Source organism: Centrocercus urophasianus, unplaced genomic scaffold (genome assembly GCF_019232065.1).
Source record: "Centrocercus urophasianus isolate 14NV4802_14NV808 unplaced genomic scaffold, USGS_Curo_1.0 seq_29, whole genome shotgun sequence".
Taxonomy (NCBI): domain Eukaryota; kingdom Metazoa; phylum Chordata; class Aves; order Galliformes; family Phasianidae; genus Centrocercus; species Centrocercus urophasianus.
The window spans coordinates 4967242-4987736 of NW_024884855.1; the positions used below are offsets into that span (position 1 = coordinate 4967242).

The 20495-nt window shown below is 40.1% G+C and overlaps 1 protein-coding gene across 4 annotated transcripts; it reads right to left on the minus strand.

The window, feature by feature from the left end:
- Positions 1-2787: 2787 nt before the first annotated feature.
- Positions 2788-20210, minus strand: CCP110 (centriolar coiled-coil protein 110). Of its 4 annotated transcripts, none has more exons than XM_042828079.1 (15): positions 20124-20210; positions 19166-19313; positions 17832-17960; positions 15965-17591; positions 14828-14952; positions 14518-14692; positions 13580-13719; positions 13143-13259; positions 12759-12860; positions 12328-12444; positions 12164-12243; positions 11543-11605; positions 10612-10671; positions 9969-10051; positions 2788-5060 (listed from the first exon to the last, which is right to left on the minus strand). In XM_042828079.1, the coding sequence occupies exons 2-15, from the start codon at positions 19307-19309 to the stop codon at positions 5008-5010; spliced, it is 3015 nt and encodes a 1004-aa protein (XP_042684013.1). In that variant the 5' UTR covers positions 19310-19313; positions 20124-20210; the 3' UTR covers positions 2788-5007. The 4 variants fall into 4 exon arrangements, with proteins under 4 accessions (XP_042684013.1, XP_042684014.1, XP_042684012.1 ...); XM_042828080.1 differs by lacking the exon at positions 20124-20210 and adding an exon at positions 19694-19756; XM_042828078.1 differs by lacking the exon at positions 20124-20210 and adding an exon at positions 19686-19755.
- Positions 20211-20495: the final 285 nt, after the last annotated feature.

Consider the following 20495-nt stretch of genomic DNA (forward strand, 5'->3'; position numbering starts at 1 on the left):
ACTGCTGTGGAAAACCCCCTTCTGTTATTCGGTACCCTGTTCTCTACCTGCCTTTAACACATCACTATTTGCAGTGAATGTTTATGTAACAGCGCTATTGCTTTTTTTTTTTTTCCCCTCTTGGTAAAAATGTGTGACTAAGAAATCAGCCTCTAAATAACTGCTCTCAGGCTCTTTATTTGCCCAGAGCTGGTTTATGGAGTAATACTTCTTTGTCAGTATCATTATACAATTTTTCAGCAGCAACTCAGCAGGCAATGCATGGCCAGAGAGGCACTTAAGGAGGAGGGACTGAGCCATTCAGACAACTGAGAACAGCTACAGCCCCTGGTAAATGTCTCCTTAAACATCTTATTCAATAATACATTGAATACAATTGAATTACAGTTTAAACTGCTTAAGTTATCCCCTCACTTCTCACAGGGCAGCTGCCAGTGCTGGAAAACATCACTTAACACAGGCTACAGAACTAAAGGCAAACATGAGGATGGGGGAAACAAGGATTGGGTCTCACATCTGTACCAAACAGACCTTGCTGAGGAAAGCTCTGCAGCCAGCGGTGGCAAGCTAAAAGTACAAAGAAACAGCAGTGATATTCAAATTTAACAGCAGAAGAAATACTCTCTTTCTGCACTGGTGCCTCGGGGCTCTCTCTGATTTATTTACACAGATCAAAAGAAACTCAATTTAAAATGACAGAGCAAAGAACCAAGCAGAAACCGCATAAAGCTAAGTGCCAGAATTCCATTGTAATGAAATGCCTCTGATCTTAAAATAGCTGATATGGGCGCAACTGTTTCATCACAATCAAGATTTAAGGCTATATGCAAATTCTGCAGATAGAAAAAATCCCCTATTCATCACCAGGCTTGTTCAAAAACCAGTTGGACTATTACCTTCCAATAGCAAGAAAGCTTAACATTTTCATTCTTTGTTCAGTGCATTCTTGTTCAAATCATTTCACTCTGAGTAACATAAAACCTGATGGCTTGAAATTAATTTCCCTTTTTGTTTGCTTTCTGCTTCTCTTCATTACCCAGAATTACACAAAGCAGCAATAAACCAATCTGTTCTCTGACGATACACACAGGTGTTCCTCCACTAAATACTTTAAACCTGAAGCACACCTTATCAGTATTAGCAGACTACTGCTGATCATTAAGGTTTCTTGAACATCAGACACTTCTATTAAGCTTGTAATTGAAAGCTCTGTAAATTTGACTGTTTCATATGGGTCCCTAGACCAATTACATTAAACTTATGAACTACAGTTTGGGGACAGTAGTGTGCTGTGTTATTAGCAAATATTAATTTGTCTGTAATTAGAAATCTATGAAGCAAAGTCTTAAGGGTAATGGAATAATTTAGAATTTCCTGGCTGTCCAGTGGAAATGCTTATCTTCAAATTAGAGCAATTCTCCCAGCATTGTCCTTATAGTTCCAGTGGTTTCCTTCTGACATGTTTCAGAGAGAATGAGAACGTCAAGCACTAGGAAAGAAGATCTACTTGTATGATGAGGTGAAAGCCATCAAGCAGAGTTCTTTACTTATTTTTAGAGAAAACTTTTCACTTTTGGTGCAAGTGTAAAAATCAGAGAAGTCCTGAGCATAAATAAGAAATGGATTTGCATTTGAGCCAAGTATTTTTTTATTATTAGCTTAGGAGCTGATAGCTTTCATCTATTTCCTAAAAAAGCCCTTAGAATATGAAGCATATCTATGATTGTAGTTTGGGAATTTTTCCTCTGCCCATCAGGTCAGTAAGATCCCTTGGGCTGCCTAAACTTCCCTGCTCCTAGTCCAACTCATTATTTTAAACATTAATGGCAGAATGACAGTTGCATATGAAGGCATAAACTCTTTGGACGTGGTTATTCCTGGTATTCTCATTACACCACCAGAAGATACAGTGGATCTACCTCTACTACTAAAGCTACCACACACAGCAGCACCAACTAGCAGGCGACACCTGGAAAAACAGGTTTACTATCTCAGAAATTCCCTCTCTGATGGATTTTTGGATGAAGTCTGCCTTAAGTATAAGCAACAAGGTAATTTAGAACAGCAGTGCAGTTATGTCAGGCTATCATTAGAAACTAAATTGTTCTGGTAAGCACCCCAAGTAGTCAAGACTCAGGAATGCTACCAGCCTGAACACAGAAGTGCCCATACTGACATTAGTACCAAGTTTTCTACTATTGGGTAGTTTGATTAGTTTTATATAAATCAGTACATATGTAGTAGATACAACTGCCCTGGATAGCACTAGTAAGAGTTGTAAAAGCGAGCGGCTCATACATTCCCGTATCGCTCACAACACATCAACATACAAAGTGAATTCCTCTAATGACATGGGGGAGTAGTGCTGGAAAACAGGGAACTGCCGAATGCACACAAACACACAGGACAGCTGCTTCCCAAAACAACACAGTTACCGCTGGCAGCTCTGACAGATACCAAAGGGAAGTGCCATTGTTGGCAGAAAAAACTGAATTCACAGAGATCCCTGTAGGACGTTGCAGCACCCCCAGCCCGGCCCCAACAGCCGCCGTGCCGCAGGCCAGCAGTGCCACCCCCTGGGCACTGCTTCTCCTTAGCCACTCCTTCCTCTGAATAAGGAGCATCAAAATACCCAACGTGACCTTACCAAGCCAGGAGCAAGCTGTCCTAAACCAACTTTCTTGCTTACAGAGGGAAAAAAATAAAAATACAAAGCTCCAGAGAACAGCTTTATTTTACATGGCAGGATTTTTCAACCCAGAGGAGCAATTTAGAAAAATGGAAGTCTTTTTAAAGATTGCAAGTTTATTGTGTAGTATGCTTAAGAAAAAAAGCAAGCCGGGTGAAAATGGAAAGTACAAAAATAAATAGGCTTTTATGATGATATTACAACCACACACAAAATAAAATCAGATAAAATTAAATATGTATAAATAAACATACTAAGTACAAAACCAAATTCTGGCACTTGTCAAGAGAAAGGCCTCATGAAAGTTCAAACAAACAACTGCAGTACAACACCTTGTTACACAGACCAGAAACATGCTGGAAGTAAGAGGTGCAGATGTGAAACCTGGAGGTAAGCACTCACATTTACTAACACTACTTTTATATCAACACACTGCCTATTCTAACAATACAGACAGCATATAAAACAGCCTTTAAATACACCAATCCTTAGCACTGATACAGCCACAGCAGGCTTCTGTGTCACCTGTGACACGGGTCACACTCCGTCCTTTTCCCTCAGATGTTTTCCATTTCCTGTGATAATCCAAACACAGGAAAGGTGGGAGCCAAAGCAGACATTTGATGACTGCTGGATAAGCAGGAAACACATCAGGCATTTTTTGGATTGCAATTTTTTTCTTAAAATAAATCACCAAATTGATATGAGGGCAGCAGGTAGTTTACTGGTGTAAGCTTTTGCATTTACACCAGCAGGGAACCCACCTCAGAGCCACAGCAGAGCCGCCAAGCAGCATCTACCTCCAAAGCCTTTCAGCAGCCTTTTGCCTCAGATTTCCAAGTATACAATTTGGTATCACCTGTTAGAAACATTTAACACTGTCACCAGCTGTGGAAGGCAGACTTACTGATGCAACTCACAACTACTGCCACAACCACGCCAGCTAATTCACCACTGTCCCTGCAGATACTCTCTTCATCCTACTGTTAATGTTCTTTTTTTTATAGTGGTTGCAAATTATGTTATTGATCACTCTTTTTCCCCTCATATCAGTGAGAAAATGTTACACAGGCCCCACTGTGTTGCACTGTATTGACACTGGGAAGGAATCAAAATAACTTCATTTTCAAGTGATCAGTTCCCTAGTACTACTCTAACAGAAAACCAAAAAACAGCACTGCACAGACTGCAACAGCCAAGCTTCTCTCTGCTCACTTCTGATGTTAACAACCTATCCTGTCTGAAAGTTGTATCCTTAGAGACATAAATAAATAAACTTCCAGACTTATGCTCCCCTCAGGCTGAAGCATAACACCCATCAGAATGATGATCAAGGCAAAATACAAGCATCTTTCAGCATTCCATTTTCTTAAGGACGGGTGTTTTTGCAGGATTTTGGTAGGGATTTTCTTCCCCTTGAAATCAGGAAACATGACTTCATTTCAATATAAGAGATGTTAGATAATGGTATAACAGAAACTGCTTAGAAAAATGGCAATTGTCATAAACAAAACATAAGGCATATTAATTATTAGACAGTTATGTGCAAGTCTGAAACGGTAAAACAATTGAAATCTTGCCTTCTCAAATTTTTGTTGAACATACGCTTCTCTTCATCCAGCCCAAAAGCTGTTTCCATAAGGAAATGCCACAGATAGCAAGGAAAAAAAATCCTAGGACATCCAGCACAGTGGTTTGATTTATCATGTGTATAAATGTGCAGTTTCTATAGAGAATGGAAGTACACCTGGCTGGATCCGTGCCTGTCCACCTCAGCACAATTGCAACAAACGTAGGCCATTAATACATGAAGCGATGTAACTGCATTCACACAAATACATTCAGAACAGCTGCTGACAAATTCAGACTGAAGAGTTCAATTTTGTTTAAGGTTTTTTTTTTTTCTCCTTTCTGCTTTCAGTATATGGTGAGAAACTAAAACTACATGTGCATGACTTCTTATTGTGGCAAACCATACAGAGAAATTGCCATCTTAAATAATACAAAAATCATGTTGAAGATACAAAGTTAGAGCATATGATGTCCCAAATTAACTTAATGATGCTCTGTGGTCTTATTTGAATAACATTATGGATCTCATATATGCACACTATTGCGTACACAACTTTTAACATGCAATTTTCACACAGGGTTAGAGCTTTACAGCTCTTCATTACTTCAGTATGATTGCATTAATATGTCCTCATCTGGAAAAGACAAAGGAGGCTTATCACTTCAAAAAGTAACTATGCATTTACGGATCAGTGCTGAGAATACCATCAAAGAACAGCCTGTTCATCCTAGTGAGTGCTGTCGTCTTAAATTGTCACAACATTTGGCTTCTTTCTTTGGGTTCTTCCTGCATATGCTCCTAAAAACAGAAGGAGAAAGTACCTCTTACAGTTGATAATATTGACCTTCGCAACAAGATTATCCAACAGAAATAGCTAATAATACAACATTAAGGCATTGTTATGTATTTAGTATCTGCTTTTAAAAGGAGTTTTCCTCGTGTTACATTTGAAATGCCTTACAAATGCTGAAGTAAAACAGGTTAATAAAACTACTTATAAGTTTGCAAGTAACAACATATTACAGAACACTTATCAAAGAAGAAAATAGCCATTTTTCCGCTACTCTAAAACATCTACAACTATAATTCAGAAGTTTTAAGATAAGTCTGTTTGTAATTTTACCAAGACAATGTGATTAAAGTAATTTCAAAAATGATATATAAATATCAATTTAATAATACAATACAAAGTCAAATGTTTAAGACAAGTTTTCCTTTTCCACTTCCCCTATGAATAAACAAAGAGAAGTTGAGACAGAGCAAGAATAATGCAAAGCATAGGAAGTTAGCATTACAGGTCTTCCAGTTACTTCTAATTATCTTTATTCTGATTTCTTTGGGACATTGGCCTAAACTCTATTCCTCAGACATCCATACACACAGATCTCTCTTCTGTTGCATCTGTTCTTCCATCTGCATAGCAGCTGCCAGTCTGAATAGCTTCAGCATCAGCATAAAAGTGCACAAAAGCAAAAGGGAAGCAAGTGTCAGGCATTGGCAAAATACAAAGTTCCTTCCCTTCACACACAACTCCTTTCCTCCTTCATCATGTGATCCAACTTTCTACAAGCAGCTAAAAATGCAAAGAAGTCCTGGCTGAAACTGAGAAAGAGGGCTCCAGAACAGAGAAATGGACACAGTGAGGTGGCCAAAACAAGGCGCACATGTGCTGCCACAACAGCAGCCTTGTCTTCCTGCAGATCTCTTACATGATTTAAACGGAAGATAGGGACCAAATCTTGCACTCACCACACCTTCATTAAGTTTCCACTTGCCAAAACCTCTCTGGTAGAGAATTACAGGAATTGTTGAATTACTTTGCACACCTTAAATTACATTGCATCAGGCATCCTCCTTTGAGAGCTATAGCTATCAGTAACATTAGCAGATAGCTACAACTTCATAGTAACTTAACTGTTAAGCCTAAAGAGAACTCAACAACCTATGAAAAAGGAGTTAGAAATATATGCCAGAGAATACTCAAGTCTTAATAAAACTGAACTGTCTTTTCAAAGGAACAGCTGTAGGTTTCCATATGTTAACAAATACAACCAGAATTAGAAGTGCAGCACGAATAATATCACCAGGCAAAGGCTGTATGAAAAGAGAACTACTTGAGAAAATAAAATAAACATCTCTCCACATGTAACAAACATATCTTTAGAAAGGCATATTACGCTATGCACAGCACAAGTTTCTTCCAGTAATAAGGCTTTAGCACTGCAGGCTGCTAAGAAGTCACACAATTCAGCATTCCTTAGGTTCAAGCAGGTACTGAGTGCCTAGCAATGAGAGCAAACATTTATACAAAGCAGTGAACATCACATCACATGGTGCAGAGCAGTGGAAATGAAAGACAGCCATGGAAAAGAAAGTTTTCAGGCAATTAAGTGAACATAACAAAGTAGGTGCTGGTGCTTTTTAGAATTTCCAGTTCCTTTTTGCCAGACTTGCAGTGGTCACTTACAGGTGCCCAAGAGCTGTGTTCAGCACAGTGCAAAGCAGCTTTGGAAATGCCCAAGAGACCTTACCATCACAGGAACCCTTCACACCTGAACACTGTTTCCTACTACACAAAAAGGAATCCTCAGCGGCCCAACACTCTTCAGTGTTGTGTTCTTCAGCTCACCTGCGATCCCATACAACGAACCAGGATGACAGGTATGATGGCTTATCAGGGATTTAATGCTACTCTTAATTCTCCTTGTGTGCATTCCAAGTCATATAGAAATGTCACATACAGAAAATAAGGGTACAATTTTTACCATTATGAAATAAATAGGTATATTTCAAGTCAGTTTCCTCCCTCCACCCACCAGATAACTAAATCTTATAAGAATTTTTTTTTTTAATAACAGTTACATGAGTTTAATTTTACATCAACTTATCCTTCCCTAAGATAAGCTTATTTAACTACTGAAAAATGCATATAGTTATTAAGCTGCTGTACATAGAGCTAATCTATTTAAATGCAGAGAGATACAGACAATATAGGGAATCTAGACTAGGAAATTAAAGAAGTCAGCTTTACTGAGAAGGGTTACAGCTTTTCTGGACACAACAATCACCCACCATTTTACTGTGCCAGGGCAAATAACCTCTCTTCTCAGTCATGTAATCGCCCTGCTACTCTCACACCATAAACCTGATGCCCCCAGAAGCACCATGTGAAACACCAATGCACTTGGCAGCACACATTTCTCACTCAGGCCATCTGCTCCCTGCTCAGGCTGGACAAGCACACAGAAAAATCATGCTTGGCTCAGCACTGCTACTGCCCAAATACTCTGTGCTAATGCCCCACTATATCTGTTACTGAACACTTACTCAGACTGGGCAGAAACAAACGAGGTGGGAAGGCACAGTGGCAGCAGCAGGCTGATCTCAATCATCTTCTTTGTAACACCACATTAAATGCCCTGCTTAGCACAACTCTGTTCTGCTCACAAAGCAGTGAAACTGCTTCTAGCATGTTCTTGGCAATACCAGGCAAAGTATGCATGGGTAGGCCAACAGCCATATGCAAAAAGAAGACCTGAACTCACTCAGCTGGTGAAGGGGATTTCTGGACAAGAAGCACTCCTCAGGAAGCAGCCCAAGTCCAAGAGAAGCTCTCCTTCCAGTGCCCAGCCCTTATCTGAGCTGGGCATCTCAGGAGGAGAGGGACTCCACCCTTTAAGGTCACCTGGGGAGCACAGGTGCAAACCATCCCCTCTGCTCCATAGACAGCCACAGCCCTTCCCCAGGTGCTCAATCACAGTTCAAGTTTTGACCTCACAGCTCCTTACCCCTCTAATAAGCACAATTTAACTGGGAGTCAGGCAAGTAAGGACAAGAAATGAAATAGAAATACTATGGGTTAGGAATATTGCAAACTGGCATAGTTACACGCAGAAGTCAGCCTCTGGAGGTGAGCTGGAACTGGATGATCTTTTAGGTCCCTTCCAACCTAAGCCATTCTATGACTCTATGATTCTGTACTGTCAAACCTGCTGTGAGTCCACATTTTCTGATTTGTGCAAGTTCTACTAAAATGAGAGAAGAATACATAAATGGAAATATTGCATTTCCATTTTATTTATAGATTGACTTAAAATTACAGTTTCTCTGTCTCTAGTTTCAGACAGAAATTGCTGCCTCACTACAGATGACTCTCAAGAACCTCTCTAGAAAAGATTTCTTGACTAAGACCAGATTTTTAAAGTTGCTAACAAAAGGTTCTAAAAACAAACAACTATTCAACATATTGCAAAGCCTTTCCCTATTCAAATTTTATCCATAGAGAAAACCACATCCCATATAAATGTATTCAACTGAAGGTATTTTTCGTTGTGCGAAGTTATGCAGATTTCTTTCACACCAAGCATTCCTTGTCTAATAATTTCAGAATGTATTCCTACTCACTTAACACAGCAGTCCAATCTATTCATAAAAGAGCACATGGAAGTACTGATATTAAACCACAGTACACATGCGATGTCCAAACACTAACTGAGGTTATGCTGTACAATCACACTAGACAGCATAATATTGATCTATTTTAAGTTCCAAGATGATCATAAAGAAGGCATTAAATAGCTTTCCAGTTACTCAACAAACATAATAACAAAGGTAACGAGAAGTTTAGACGTGTGCTCCAGAAGATTCCTTCCATTACCTACTATCAACTATCTTGGATAATTACAGCTAAGGGAAACTCAGAGGCTTGGCAAAGCAACACATATATGTGGCCAACACAAAAGAGTGATAGAGAATGTTTTAACTGGATGTCTGATGCCAGATCGAAATGTAAAAAAACACCATATATCATTACAGATTCAGCATCAATTAGAAGAGATCTGTGTTCCCCAAAAATTAACTCTAAACTCAATACTGCACATCCTTGCACTACTACTCTCCTACAACTTATTTAACACTCTAAATGGAAGAGTTGACTGTTTTTGTCAAACTTGTAGATAACAACTGCCTTACAGTTAATTTTGTCTGCTACTCATATATTACATAAAATTCTTACTGATATTTCAGGAGAGATTATTTCCCATCTTTGTTAATTTTTCAGTAATGTCACTGGGTGCAACTGAATAATTGCTGTTTCATTGTGTTTTATTCTCTTCACGTCTGTGCAGGTTTAATCATAGAGGTTTGGCACTACTATCAAACTTACTTATTAAAAGAGTAACCTATCAGTAATCTCTGCACACAAGCTCAGGAAGATTCCACTTCTGAATTTGTCTCTTTGAGGTTCATGCATTCTGTAAGGTGCTACAGAATAAATGGCAGCCTAAGACTGTGACTGTGGAATGCCCACTGCTAAGTCTTCTCAAACTATCCTATCTTCAAAACAAAGCCTACTGAAAGGAGAAGTTATACACGTACAGAAATACGATGGCAATATGATTCCAACCCACCAGTTTGACTACTATTAGTTTCCCAAACAATTACAGTGAGTATTTCTGGCAAAACTTTTTAATGGTTGGGCATCTGGTGAGTGAAAGCAAATGAGCTATAAAGTACATTCTATACACTGTGTTTATAGAATCTTAGAGTGGATGGTGAAGTTATCAGCACATGTCCAAAGAGATAGGTTAGATTTAAGACACAGCAAAGCAGGTGCAGAAGAAAAAGAAAAGAAGAAATCCCCCACTCAGTTTTTCTCGACACTGGAACTTATTTACTATACGATCCAAGCACCAATTTTCTACACACCTGAAACAGCCTTGTTAGACACTCTGCTCTCTGAGGCCTTCTTTCTATTTTGCTCAACCCCCTTCATTGAGGTCTTAGGGGTTCTAATTAAATATAAAAGAGTTAATAAGTCACTTGCATCAAAGCTGAAAGACTGTATCCAACAACATAAAGATACTAGCAAACTGTTAGGCATGAAATCACTTTTACACTGTCCTATATAGTATCCTCCTAAGTATGTGTACAATTCCTACTGAAATTAATACTTAAGAAGATACAGTAAATAGCAGAATATTTCCCCATGTACATATTTTAAAATTCTGCTCAGGAAATGGATTCATTGCCAACGCTGTGGCATTACAGCCTGTACTTGGAAATACAAATGTTTCATTAAGGGGAAGCAAAGCTTCATGGAATGAGTGTTACAAATAGAAATGTCAAAACAGTGTAAATGGAGACAATACACAAGGAGATGGTAACACTAAATAATTTTCTTGCAGTGTAAGGTACAACAAAGCTTTACCACTCTCTCAAAATACTGCAAGAATCATTTTGCCTTTAAACAACAGTTGTACCATTAAATGTAAGTACTGTGTAGAAATTAATGTGTTCTTGCATTTTACATTTACTTTAACCTTAGGCTAGGAACATGCTGTGTCCTTACCCTTGTCTGCAAAGTAATCTATGAACCGGGGCATTCTGTCCTTGGTTTGGCTGAAGTACTCTGTCAAAACACAAACCATTTCTGTTAGTACTTTTTCCCTGCTTTAAAAAAAATAAAATAAATCTTAGAAAGAATATTGAATTATGCATCATCTTCCAAACAGCAACTTTCAGAATGGCTGAAAGGCTACATAACACAGATGATGCATGCAAAAGTGCCAGGCATTAGAATTCCTGAATAAAATTACTGTTTTCACTTGTTCTTTAAAGCAAAGAAACTAAAAAAAGCAGCCACAAAAAGCTTTCCTCAAAAGTGGCTTGGGTTCATAGTCATTGATAAAACATACAGGAAAAAAAAGTGTTGATGCATTTTAACAAGTCATTGTAGACTAAACTATATAATTAGATAGCACATCTTCAGAACTATTAGGTAATCATGGAGTAAGAAATGTTTTTAAGAGATGCCAGGTATCTGAGTTGTCATAGCAGAAAAAGCAGTAAGGCAGCAGCCCCTCTCTTAACAGCAAGTGCTGAGTACTGTCATTTCTGGGATCTAAATTAACAACTGCACAAACTAGAAGCAATAACTTTTTTCCAAGAGAGATAGACACTTATTTTCTGACAGCTTTCTAAAGTGAACATTTAACATTATAAAGGCTATTAAGAAAGGTACTGGTGTCGAAATGAAGCTTAAGAGTTGGTAACAGTGTATCTGAGAGAAACCTGGACCCTGAGCACAGAGTTAAAGCCATAAAGAAATTATTTTTGAACTGACATTGAAAAAAATAATTTTTAGCTTTTTCCCCAGCCCTTACCAAGTCTGATTTCATTCTTATTATAAATTGAGCAAGTCAGTAACACAGATCAAAGGATCCAACATTCTGAGACAATTCTTCAAAAGAATCATAATGTACAAAGTAACCTTCACTCACCGGCTCTCAGGACTTCTTTGTTTTATGACTATTTTTTTACTAGGCATTCCCATTTCTGAAGCCCTAGAGAAACAAAAGTAATGAAATATAATTAAATTACAAAATCATCATGTAAGTCTTACATGGAAATAGTACCAGAAAAACAGCAACAAAATCAGCATCGGCATGTTATACTGCCATAACTGTTCTACAGATTACTGCTTTTTACTCAACTGTGTTGCAGGAGACAGATAATGCCTGCCACCATCCCAAAAACACCCTCAAGGAACTACCAAAGACATCTCTTGCTAAGCACTTTGAAGAGATTGATAACATACCCTGCAAAAATCTACCATAAGCTGAGAGCACAGGGACTGTTTTTCAAAACTGAAATCTTGTACATCATAAACACAACCCAACCATTTTGCTCACAGAGACAAGAAGTCTCTCAAAAGTTAAACTCAACTACCACAAGTGGTAGCACACCACACACCTGATGAAGGTTTTTTCATTAATACTTTCTAAATGATACATTATTTTGCAAAGAAACTGTTCCCACAAAATCCTATTTTCAGTATCTCCTACTCTTCCTCATCACCCTGTGGCCCCCTCCCCTCACCACAAAAGGAGATCTGCACATACTTCATGTACTTTTTCCTATCCAGAGATTTCTGCGTAGCTGTTGAAAGTGTTGCTCTCTCTCTTGGACTCTTTACTTTATCCTAAAAAAGACCACATTCAGGCTAAAGTTAAGATCCTCTTCCTTAAAATCTTGGAACAGTTACACTCTCTTGCCTATCACCCACCATCTGCCTGAGCATCTTCTCTTTACGAACTTCACGATCGTGACGCAGAATGTTCATTCTTTCTGATGCCTCCATTGTGAAAAATATGTCATGGATATCATACAGAGCAGCTCGGAGCTGAAAAGAATAGTTAAACACTGAATGAAACAGTTTAGAAATTTCTCTTAACGTGTCAGCAGAAATTGGAATATTTTCATCACAGACCCAGCTCCAATTTGTTCCTTTAAACAAAGCCCCCATGCACGTTTTATCAATTTATGTCAGTGCACACAAACAAGTAACTTCTTTTTACAAAGGCAGAACACCTTGGAAAGCAAAAAAAAAAAAAGTTTACAGTTTTTATAAAAAAAGAATATAAAGTTTATATATTTTATTTACATATTATTATATTTATATAAAGTTCATATTATAAGTTTATAAAAGTTTATCACCTGAGCCATTACTCTTTCATGAAGGGATGCATCTTGTGCTGAAACACTTCCTCTTTTTAATGGGGCTTCAGACTGAAAATTTCTTATGAACTCCATAGTATCCTGGGGATGAAGGAGAAATAAGATGAAGCAGCAAGCATGACCCTTTTCAACCAATGGATCATCATAAACTGTATGGATAGGGCTGGTCAGCTTTGTTTGACTTAAACCTTATAACAGTAAGCAATGCACCACTCAAACGTGGTCATGGGACAGACATGCCTAAATTCTTTGTATAATTCTTTGCAGAAAATACCTGATTTCATGATAGGAAAAAAAAAAAGAAGAAAAAAGAAAAACCAAAACAGGAGTAGAAACTGCATAATGTAAAGATGCTGATCTCACTTTTACAGTCTGCTTGAGATGTTTCAGTTTCTCTGTCTGTAGGAGCCGACGCGTAAGAAACCCCTTTGCCACAGCCGTTATCTTATCAAACTTCAGTTGTATCTCTGGAGTGAAAATCTTAAAAGAAAATAAGCATTTTCTAAACACCGAATAAACAAAGCAGATTTTTTTCTTAAATATCTTTAATTAAATTTCTAATATTTCTTAAGTCATGTGATTCAAGTTTTGAAGTAAGAAACAACTGTTGATTAGAGGTAAAATGTGTTTTGCATTTTGCACAAGAAAAGCACACCATACAGTTCTACCATGTAATCCAAGCTGATATAGGAAAGGACACGGAACTTCTCTGTAAGATTTCCTACTGCACAGCTGCTAGAAAGTTACCAGAATCTTACAAAAGCTGAAGGTCTTTTTAAGCTGTATCTTATTTCCCTTACCTGGGTCCACCTGGTTTTGATCCTGTTACTTGGCCTAGATACAGAGGTTTTTAGAACTCCGCTGCCTGATGGTCCCCAGAGAAAGAATGAAGTTTCACTTGTTGAAGTAAAGGTGTGAGGTGATGTAGCATGAGCAAAACCTGCACACACAGCAGAATACAGTTTAGCATAGAGATTTTTGTCCATAAGGTAATAGCTATGTGTGCAAGTACACACACAGCCATTATGCTTAAGAACAAAAATAAAGCAGCACTGTGCAAAAATAACCAAAACCAAAAATAAAAAATAAAGTATCAAGCACACACATAAACATTAACTTAAGCTACCGACAGGAAGTCATTTTGGCATTCAGAAACGGAGCGACTTCCAATTTTTACTCACATTTTAGATGATAGTATTTATGTATTGGAAGAAAAAGTATCCATCTACAGCATGAAAAAAATCACTTGCTTAATATTAAAGTTGCTACACAAAATCTCATCCATAAAGTATCTCAATGAAAGTCGTTTTGAAGTGTTTAATGCTGCTAACATAGATCCTAAAAATGAATCATAAATAATCAAAATCATATAGTTTAGCAGGTTTATTCTCAAAGTTCCTCTGCTCTTCACCTGCTAAAACACCAGTTTTCCATTCGTGTTTGATGAGAAACAGAGGTTAAAACCAGCAAGGGAGAACTCTGCTCAGAGGGAGCAATGTTGTTTGTATGAAGTCAACTACAGGAAAGAAGCAATCTGAATATTCAATTCATTTCAAAGCACAATTAGCTAAACCAATGGGAAAAAAAGAAACAAGACAACACATTTTCATAATTTTATGGAACAGGTGAGAGGTGGCCTAGGACAGCAGCACGGGTAGCCTAGGGCAGCTGGTACAGTCAGTACCACAACATTTATCTGTATTCTACCCTTAGTTTAGTGTTAGCAGTCAGTTTTTACCAATGCTTGTAGAGTTTGCATTATGGATCGTCTCCAGCTGAGACTGCACACTTTCCACCAAGCCACTTTCACTTTTTCTCCACTCCAACTCCATCCTACTGTTAATATTCACTTTGGAAATTTCTATTTCTGTTGTAGCAATCTTCTTTCCCTTTCTCTCCTGTTCCTCCAGTTCCTATGAAAGAAAAGTTCAATTGTAAGACTAGTTTTCTAAGTCTGCAAAGCAACAGAATGTGCATTTCAAAACCACCTGGGTCCTGACAACAACACACGGGACTTCAGCTCAGACTTCTTCCTCTTTCTGCTTTACCTTCTGCAATTTCTCCTGCTCTCGCTCTTGTTCTGCTATCAGAATTGACAGTTGTTGTGCATGCTGCTCTTCGAGTCTCTTCCTCATTTCTTCAAACGCCAGCATTTTAGTCTTCAAAATCTCTTCTGAGAAGACACATGCATTGCAAAGAATCAAGCATTAAATATTTTATATGTGATCGTTTGTCACAGACATACATGCTTCAGAAGAGTAATTCCCATCTTCAATAAAAAGGACATTTTTTATACCGAGTTGCCATTAAGCATTGCAAAGAAGCTTATCAGTTACAACAGTCCTTCAGAACATTTGCACGTTGCTCTCTGTGGGATAAGCATGTGGATGGCACAGCAGTAACACCAACAGAGCCTGTATTAAAATAAGGACGTAAAACATCTGGATCTGGGAAAAGAATACCTGCACGTGTTGAGTAAAATAAAATTATTTGTGCCACTTTGGCTTGACTTGATAGATGCATACAAATGTAACACAGTCTTGAACTGAAAGAAAACAGCTACATAATGATTTGCAACCTCGCTATTAAAAGGTATTTTCTTTTAATTTACACAAAGCATCTTTCATTTTAGTAGTCTTTTTAAAATCTAATAGAATAAGAGATTATGTTCTTAGTAAAACTAAATTCAAACTTCTACATTTAAATGAGAACGTGGGTTTTGTGTTTTTTTTTTTTGCCTAAAATTATATCCCTGAGAATAAACACAGAATCCACAAAATTCTGAGAAACTTTTCCTCTGATGCTTCTTCATAAATTATTTAATGAAGTATTTGTTACAGAGAGCTGTAAGACTTCTTTCCATCAGTGAATTCTAAACAAGCAATCAGTCCGTCCTGTTGCCAGTCAGCACAGCTCAGGTAGCAAGCTGGAATTCAGAGCTGGTCATTAATTAAAAATTAGAGAAACAAGGAGATTACTGAAAAAAGAAAGATAACTGACACAATAACACTTTTGATATATACATACTTAGAATCACCAATAATTATAATATTTTAATTTTAATTTTACAATTAATTATAATATTAACAGTATAGCATTAATAATAACAAACGATTATAATACAATATTAAGAAATCAATCTAAACTGAGAAGTTTAAAACAAGCAAACACAGCAAATCTTTTACCTTTTGCCATACTTGAGTCGGGGGCTGCATTCTTGGCAATGTAAACCGACGTCACGGGATATTTCTGCTCTTGCAACCATTGCTTCTCCTGTTCCTCCATCCCAACTGTCCCAGCACAGGGGTTGTTATCTTTCTGGCAGTTGTCAGTGTCCAAATCAAGTCTACGTTTTACCTTTTCAAAACTGTTTTCTGTAAACTGTTCATTTGCTGGGGGAACACTTGGAGTGTCCATGTGCTGGCACGCACTCTTGCTCTGCATTAGCAGTGGGGATGGGCTTTCTACATCATAAGATTTATTGAGTTTCACTGGAGATTTAGTATTTTCTTGCAAAGTAGACACTTTGGTTTCGTTCACAGCTGGGAGTTTCTGTGTTACTGTAGACTGATTGATGGAAAATGGCTCATTCAGCTTTGCACCTACAGTACCAGTCTCTACTTTATATAGTCCTCTGTTGTCCATCACTACCTGTCCTTCCCCTGCAGCAGACAACGTCCCTTTGCCTTCTGGGTGCCCAAAGGAATGTCTGTTTGGTTTGCCAACCAGCAACCCGTCAGAAGGACCTGAAGAACTCCTGATGACACCAGGAACTCTGCTAGGGCAAAGCATACTGAAATCCATCATGAACTTGGGCACTGTCTCAGACACATTATTTTTATCAGCAATATCTTGCATAATTAAATCCATCGCTCTACCCTTGCCTTTGGGACTCAATTCGTAAGCATTCACGGGGTTGTTTATAACTATGTGTCCCATTGACAGAGGCCTTGGGCGCCGCCGGTGCATTTTTGGACTCATGCTTGGCTCTGGGCTTGGCAGTTTGCTATATGACCCTGTGAGGCTCCTGACAATGCTACTGTCACGGTCAATGGCGGAAGCGTTCTTAAATTCTTCATCTGAATCTGAATCCACCAATGGGGGTGTTCCAACTCTCATAGGTATATCCACTTTAGAGAAACTGGATAAAGTTGACATACCTGTATGAGTAGAGGCACCTTGAATATGAGTATTTGATTTATTAAGACAGGGTTTATCAAGTGGCACAGCAGTGGAACTTCTGCCTGTAAGCTTCCCTCTCTCTTTCACAGAATCCGATGTTTTAACTGCATCATTTTCTTTATCTGAATGGCTTTCATTCATACTCTTCTTTGAACTGCTTTTTGAGCTACGCCTGCTTTGCTCTTTCTCTATGTACTCCCTAGACTTTTTCATCAGGTTCTGAAGACTCACTGCATATGGATCTTGGACTTCCTTGTCAGATGGTGGCACTCCTTGTCCCTCTTGCTTTTGCAAAGCAGGGGACACACGTTTACTCTGCACACTGTCAGGAGACGCAACCCTTGGACAAGGTGCATCTCCTGAGAAGCGACTCTCACTTTCCTTTGAAGGAACACTTTCTTCTGCTGGTTTACCTACTTCTGTTGCATTTGATGTCACTTGCTGCATAGAGTCTGATGGCAAAAGCTCTTGGCTTTTTTCAAGCTGCATAGGACGATGCCTTTCAGGAGAACATGGCAAGTTGGCACCTGACAGAGCTGCGAGATCAGTTAAAGCTTTTGAGTCTGAACTGGGGCAGGTATTCTCAGCATCCCACGTGTTCACATCACTCACACCAGACACTTTCCTATTCTGCAAGTAAAAATTGAAAAATATCACACAGTTTGGATGAAATCTCTGATTTCCAGATTACTGCAAGTCTTACCTGTACTTAAATGAATGCTGACTTAACCTTAACTGAATGCTGGTTCTTGAAAGTTAACTGTTATTAATTTTAGGTTTATATTAGTGAACACCAAAACCCCAGCCCTTACTTAAAACACACACAAGGAGACGTTTCCTTTAAAGCTATGAAGTTAGTCCAAATCCTACCTGAATGTTTTCTAGAATCTCCTGAACACGATTCAGTAAGGCTCTTTTGTGAGAGTTCTGTCTCCAAGTCTCCAGATCCAGTGCTTTCTGTCGATACTGCTGTATTTCCTTTCGCTTTTCAAAGCTCAGCTGCAGAAAAGGTGTGAGAGACAAACTTTATACCACTAAATGCAAATTTTATATACATATATATACCCATCTATGTTGAAACTTGGGCAGACTAACAGATTCTTTCTAACCAAATACTTACTTTTTTTTTTTTTTTTTAATACAGATGCACAAAATGCTTTTCTGCTACATATGCTAACAATTATCAATTTAAATGATTGTTTATAAAAGTTTGTACGAACATTGCATTCCACAATGCCAACTTCAAATGATACAGGACTGCAGAACAGGCCTTTCCCAGCCCTCTATGAGATGTGAGGATGTGGCATCCTGCAGAGCGCTGTGACCAATCTTCCCACTTGCATTCAGCCTGATCAGGTCTATGAAGCTTGCACTTGCCTTGTAAAAGAACCCCGTTAAAATCTGAATCAGAAAATCTTCCAAATTGCAACCTGAGAATGTGCAGTTTGGACAAAATTCAAAACTAAATCTACAAAACTTCATCTACAAAAATGGTTCTCCAAAGTCAAGTACTTCTACTCAGATTACACATTTCTTCTACAAAACCTGAAAAGATCCACGCACTTATAGATGAAAAACATTACAATCCAGTGTTCAGCCTCCAACGTGTATTCTCACATTGGAGACTGCTGTTAGGAACGCTCTCCGCTCATATTTCCCATCACCAAAGCAAGGAAGTCAGCTGCATTATGATACAAACTATCCACAGCTTTCTGCTTGGTTCTATTTGGATTAAGCACGGAACAACTTAATGTAACTGATGAGCTTGTGAAATATATTTCTAGAAATTGCAAATACATGCAAAAGAAGTTTTAATTAAATGTCTTTTAAAAACCTCTGTATTGCCTATTCCCACTATCACATTATTCACTTTTAAACAATCTCACATATTATTCAATGCTTGGGGTGTCTATGTGGTATTACACAAAGCCAAGCAGTAACGTTCACCAATTTAACACTGCAAATATTTTCACTCTCCTTACAAAGACAGTAAATGTCAAGAAATGAAAGCAAACAGGCATTGCAAGAAAAAAAATAAATTACTCCTTAAGCTTATAAAATTAAAGCTAGGGATGCTTAGAATGCAGTAAGCAGAGGCCAGAATACAGCTCCATTTGAGCTGTACCCTGAGGACAGTCGGTACACACAGACATCAAAGCCACAGAATCACAGTTTATACGGCAGGGAAGAAAAAAACACCTTACCAGAGGGGAGAGCACTGGAACTCCATGGAATTGAATGAGGGAGACATTTCTGTGCAACACAGCGGGTGAGTTTTCTCCTTTTGTTGCCTCTTGGATTCTGGACAGATGCTTCTTACAGAATGTTTCGTAGTCCTCCATTTTCATGCAGCTAAACAGCACGGATAATAAACATATCCTATTGTACTTCCAAGACCACGAAAGAAAAACACCACAACCAATTCCACCTTCAGTTCTGAAGCGCTGTTATCGGGGAAACAAATCCCACATCAGACAGCTCAATTAATCGAGCCTTTTTCCTACCATCAGCAACAGCGGCAAAGCCAGCTTCCTGACGAATTCTGCACAGACCAAGAGCACAAAGCCAGCCTCAGTCACAGACACGTCGTCAGGACGGCGGAGCGCTGCGCTGACCGAGAGCCGCCCCAACGCCGACAGGGCTGGCAGCGCTCCGTGCCTCGTCCCCGCGCGCCTGCCTCCCCGCACCAGGCACACAGGCCAGCCCACCACCGACAGTACTAACCAACAAACCAACAAACCGCCGCAGCTCAGCGTCGCTATGGAGCCCGAGGGACGGCCCCGAGCCAGGCAGCCCGCAGCCCGCAGCCCAACTCGTGCCGCGCCGCCCCGCCCAGCAGGGGAGAAGCGCCCGGTACCGGCGTGGGGCGCGCAGCCCGGCAACCGCCCAGCCCCGGAACCACGGAACAACTACGGGCCCCGGCGTGCACCGCGGCGGGCGGAGCGGCTGAGGGACGCGGCTGCGTCGTGCGCGGAGGGATGGGGTTGTTGTGTGGCGTTCCGAGCGGCCGAGCCGCGTCTCGCCGTGGCCGTGCAGCCTGCCTGCGGGCTGTCAGACAGCCGCCGTGGCTGACAGGCGTGTGAGAGCTTGGCGACGCGGGGCGGCAGGGCGCTGCCGGACATCGACCCGACGCCGACCCGGCGCTGGCCGCAGGCGCGTTACCTCGCGCGTGAGGCGGGAAGCGCTCGTAGCTGCGCCCGGTGAGGGTGCGTGAGGGACTCCGAGGCGACAAGCGGCTGGGTCAGAGCTGTCCTCGCGCCACGCGCAGCTCCCGCACCCCTTCCGTCCTAAAGCCGCGGGCTCTCTCCATCCCGAACCTCCGTGCCGCCATCCGCCTGCCTCTCCTCGCGGGACCCGCGGCCCGACGCCGTGCGGGGATTGGCCGGCGCGACGGCTGCCGCGCGCTGGTTGGTCGAAGGCGGGCGAGCGGCGGGCCGCGATTGGCCGCCGAGCGCTCGCGGGCCGACGCCGCTGCCGGCGCCCTCGCTCGGAGGAGAGCGGCCGCGGGCCCGGCGCAGCCGTCACGGCGCCGCC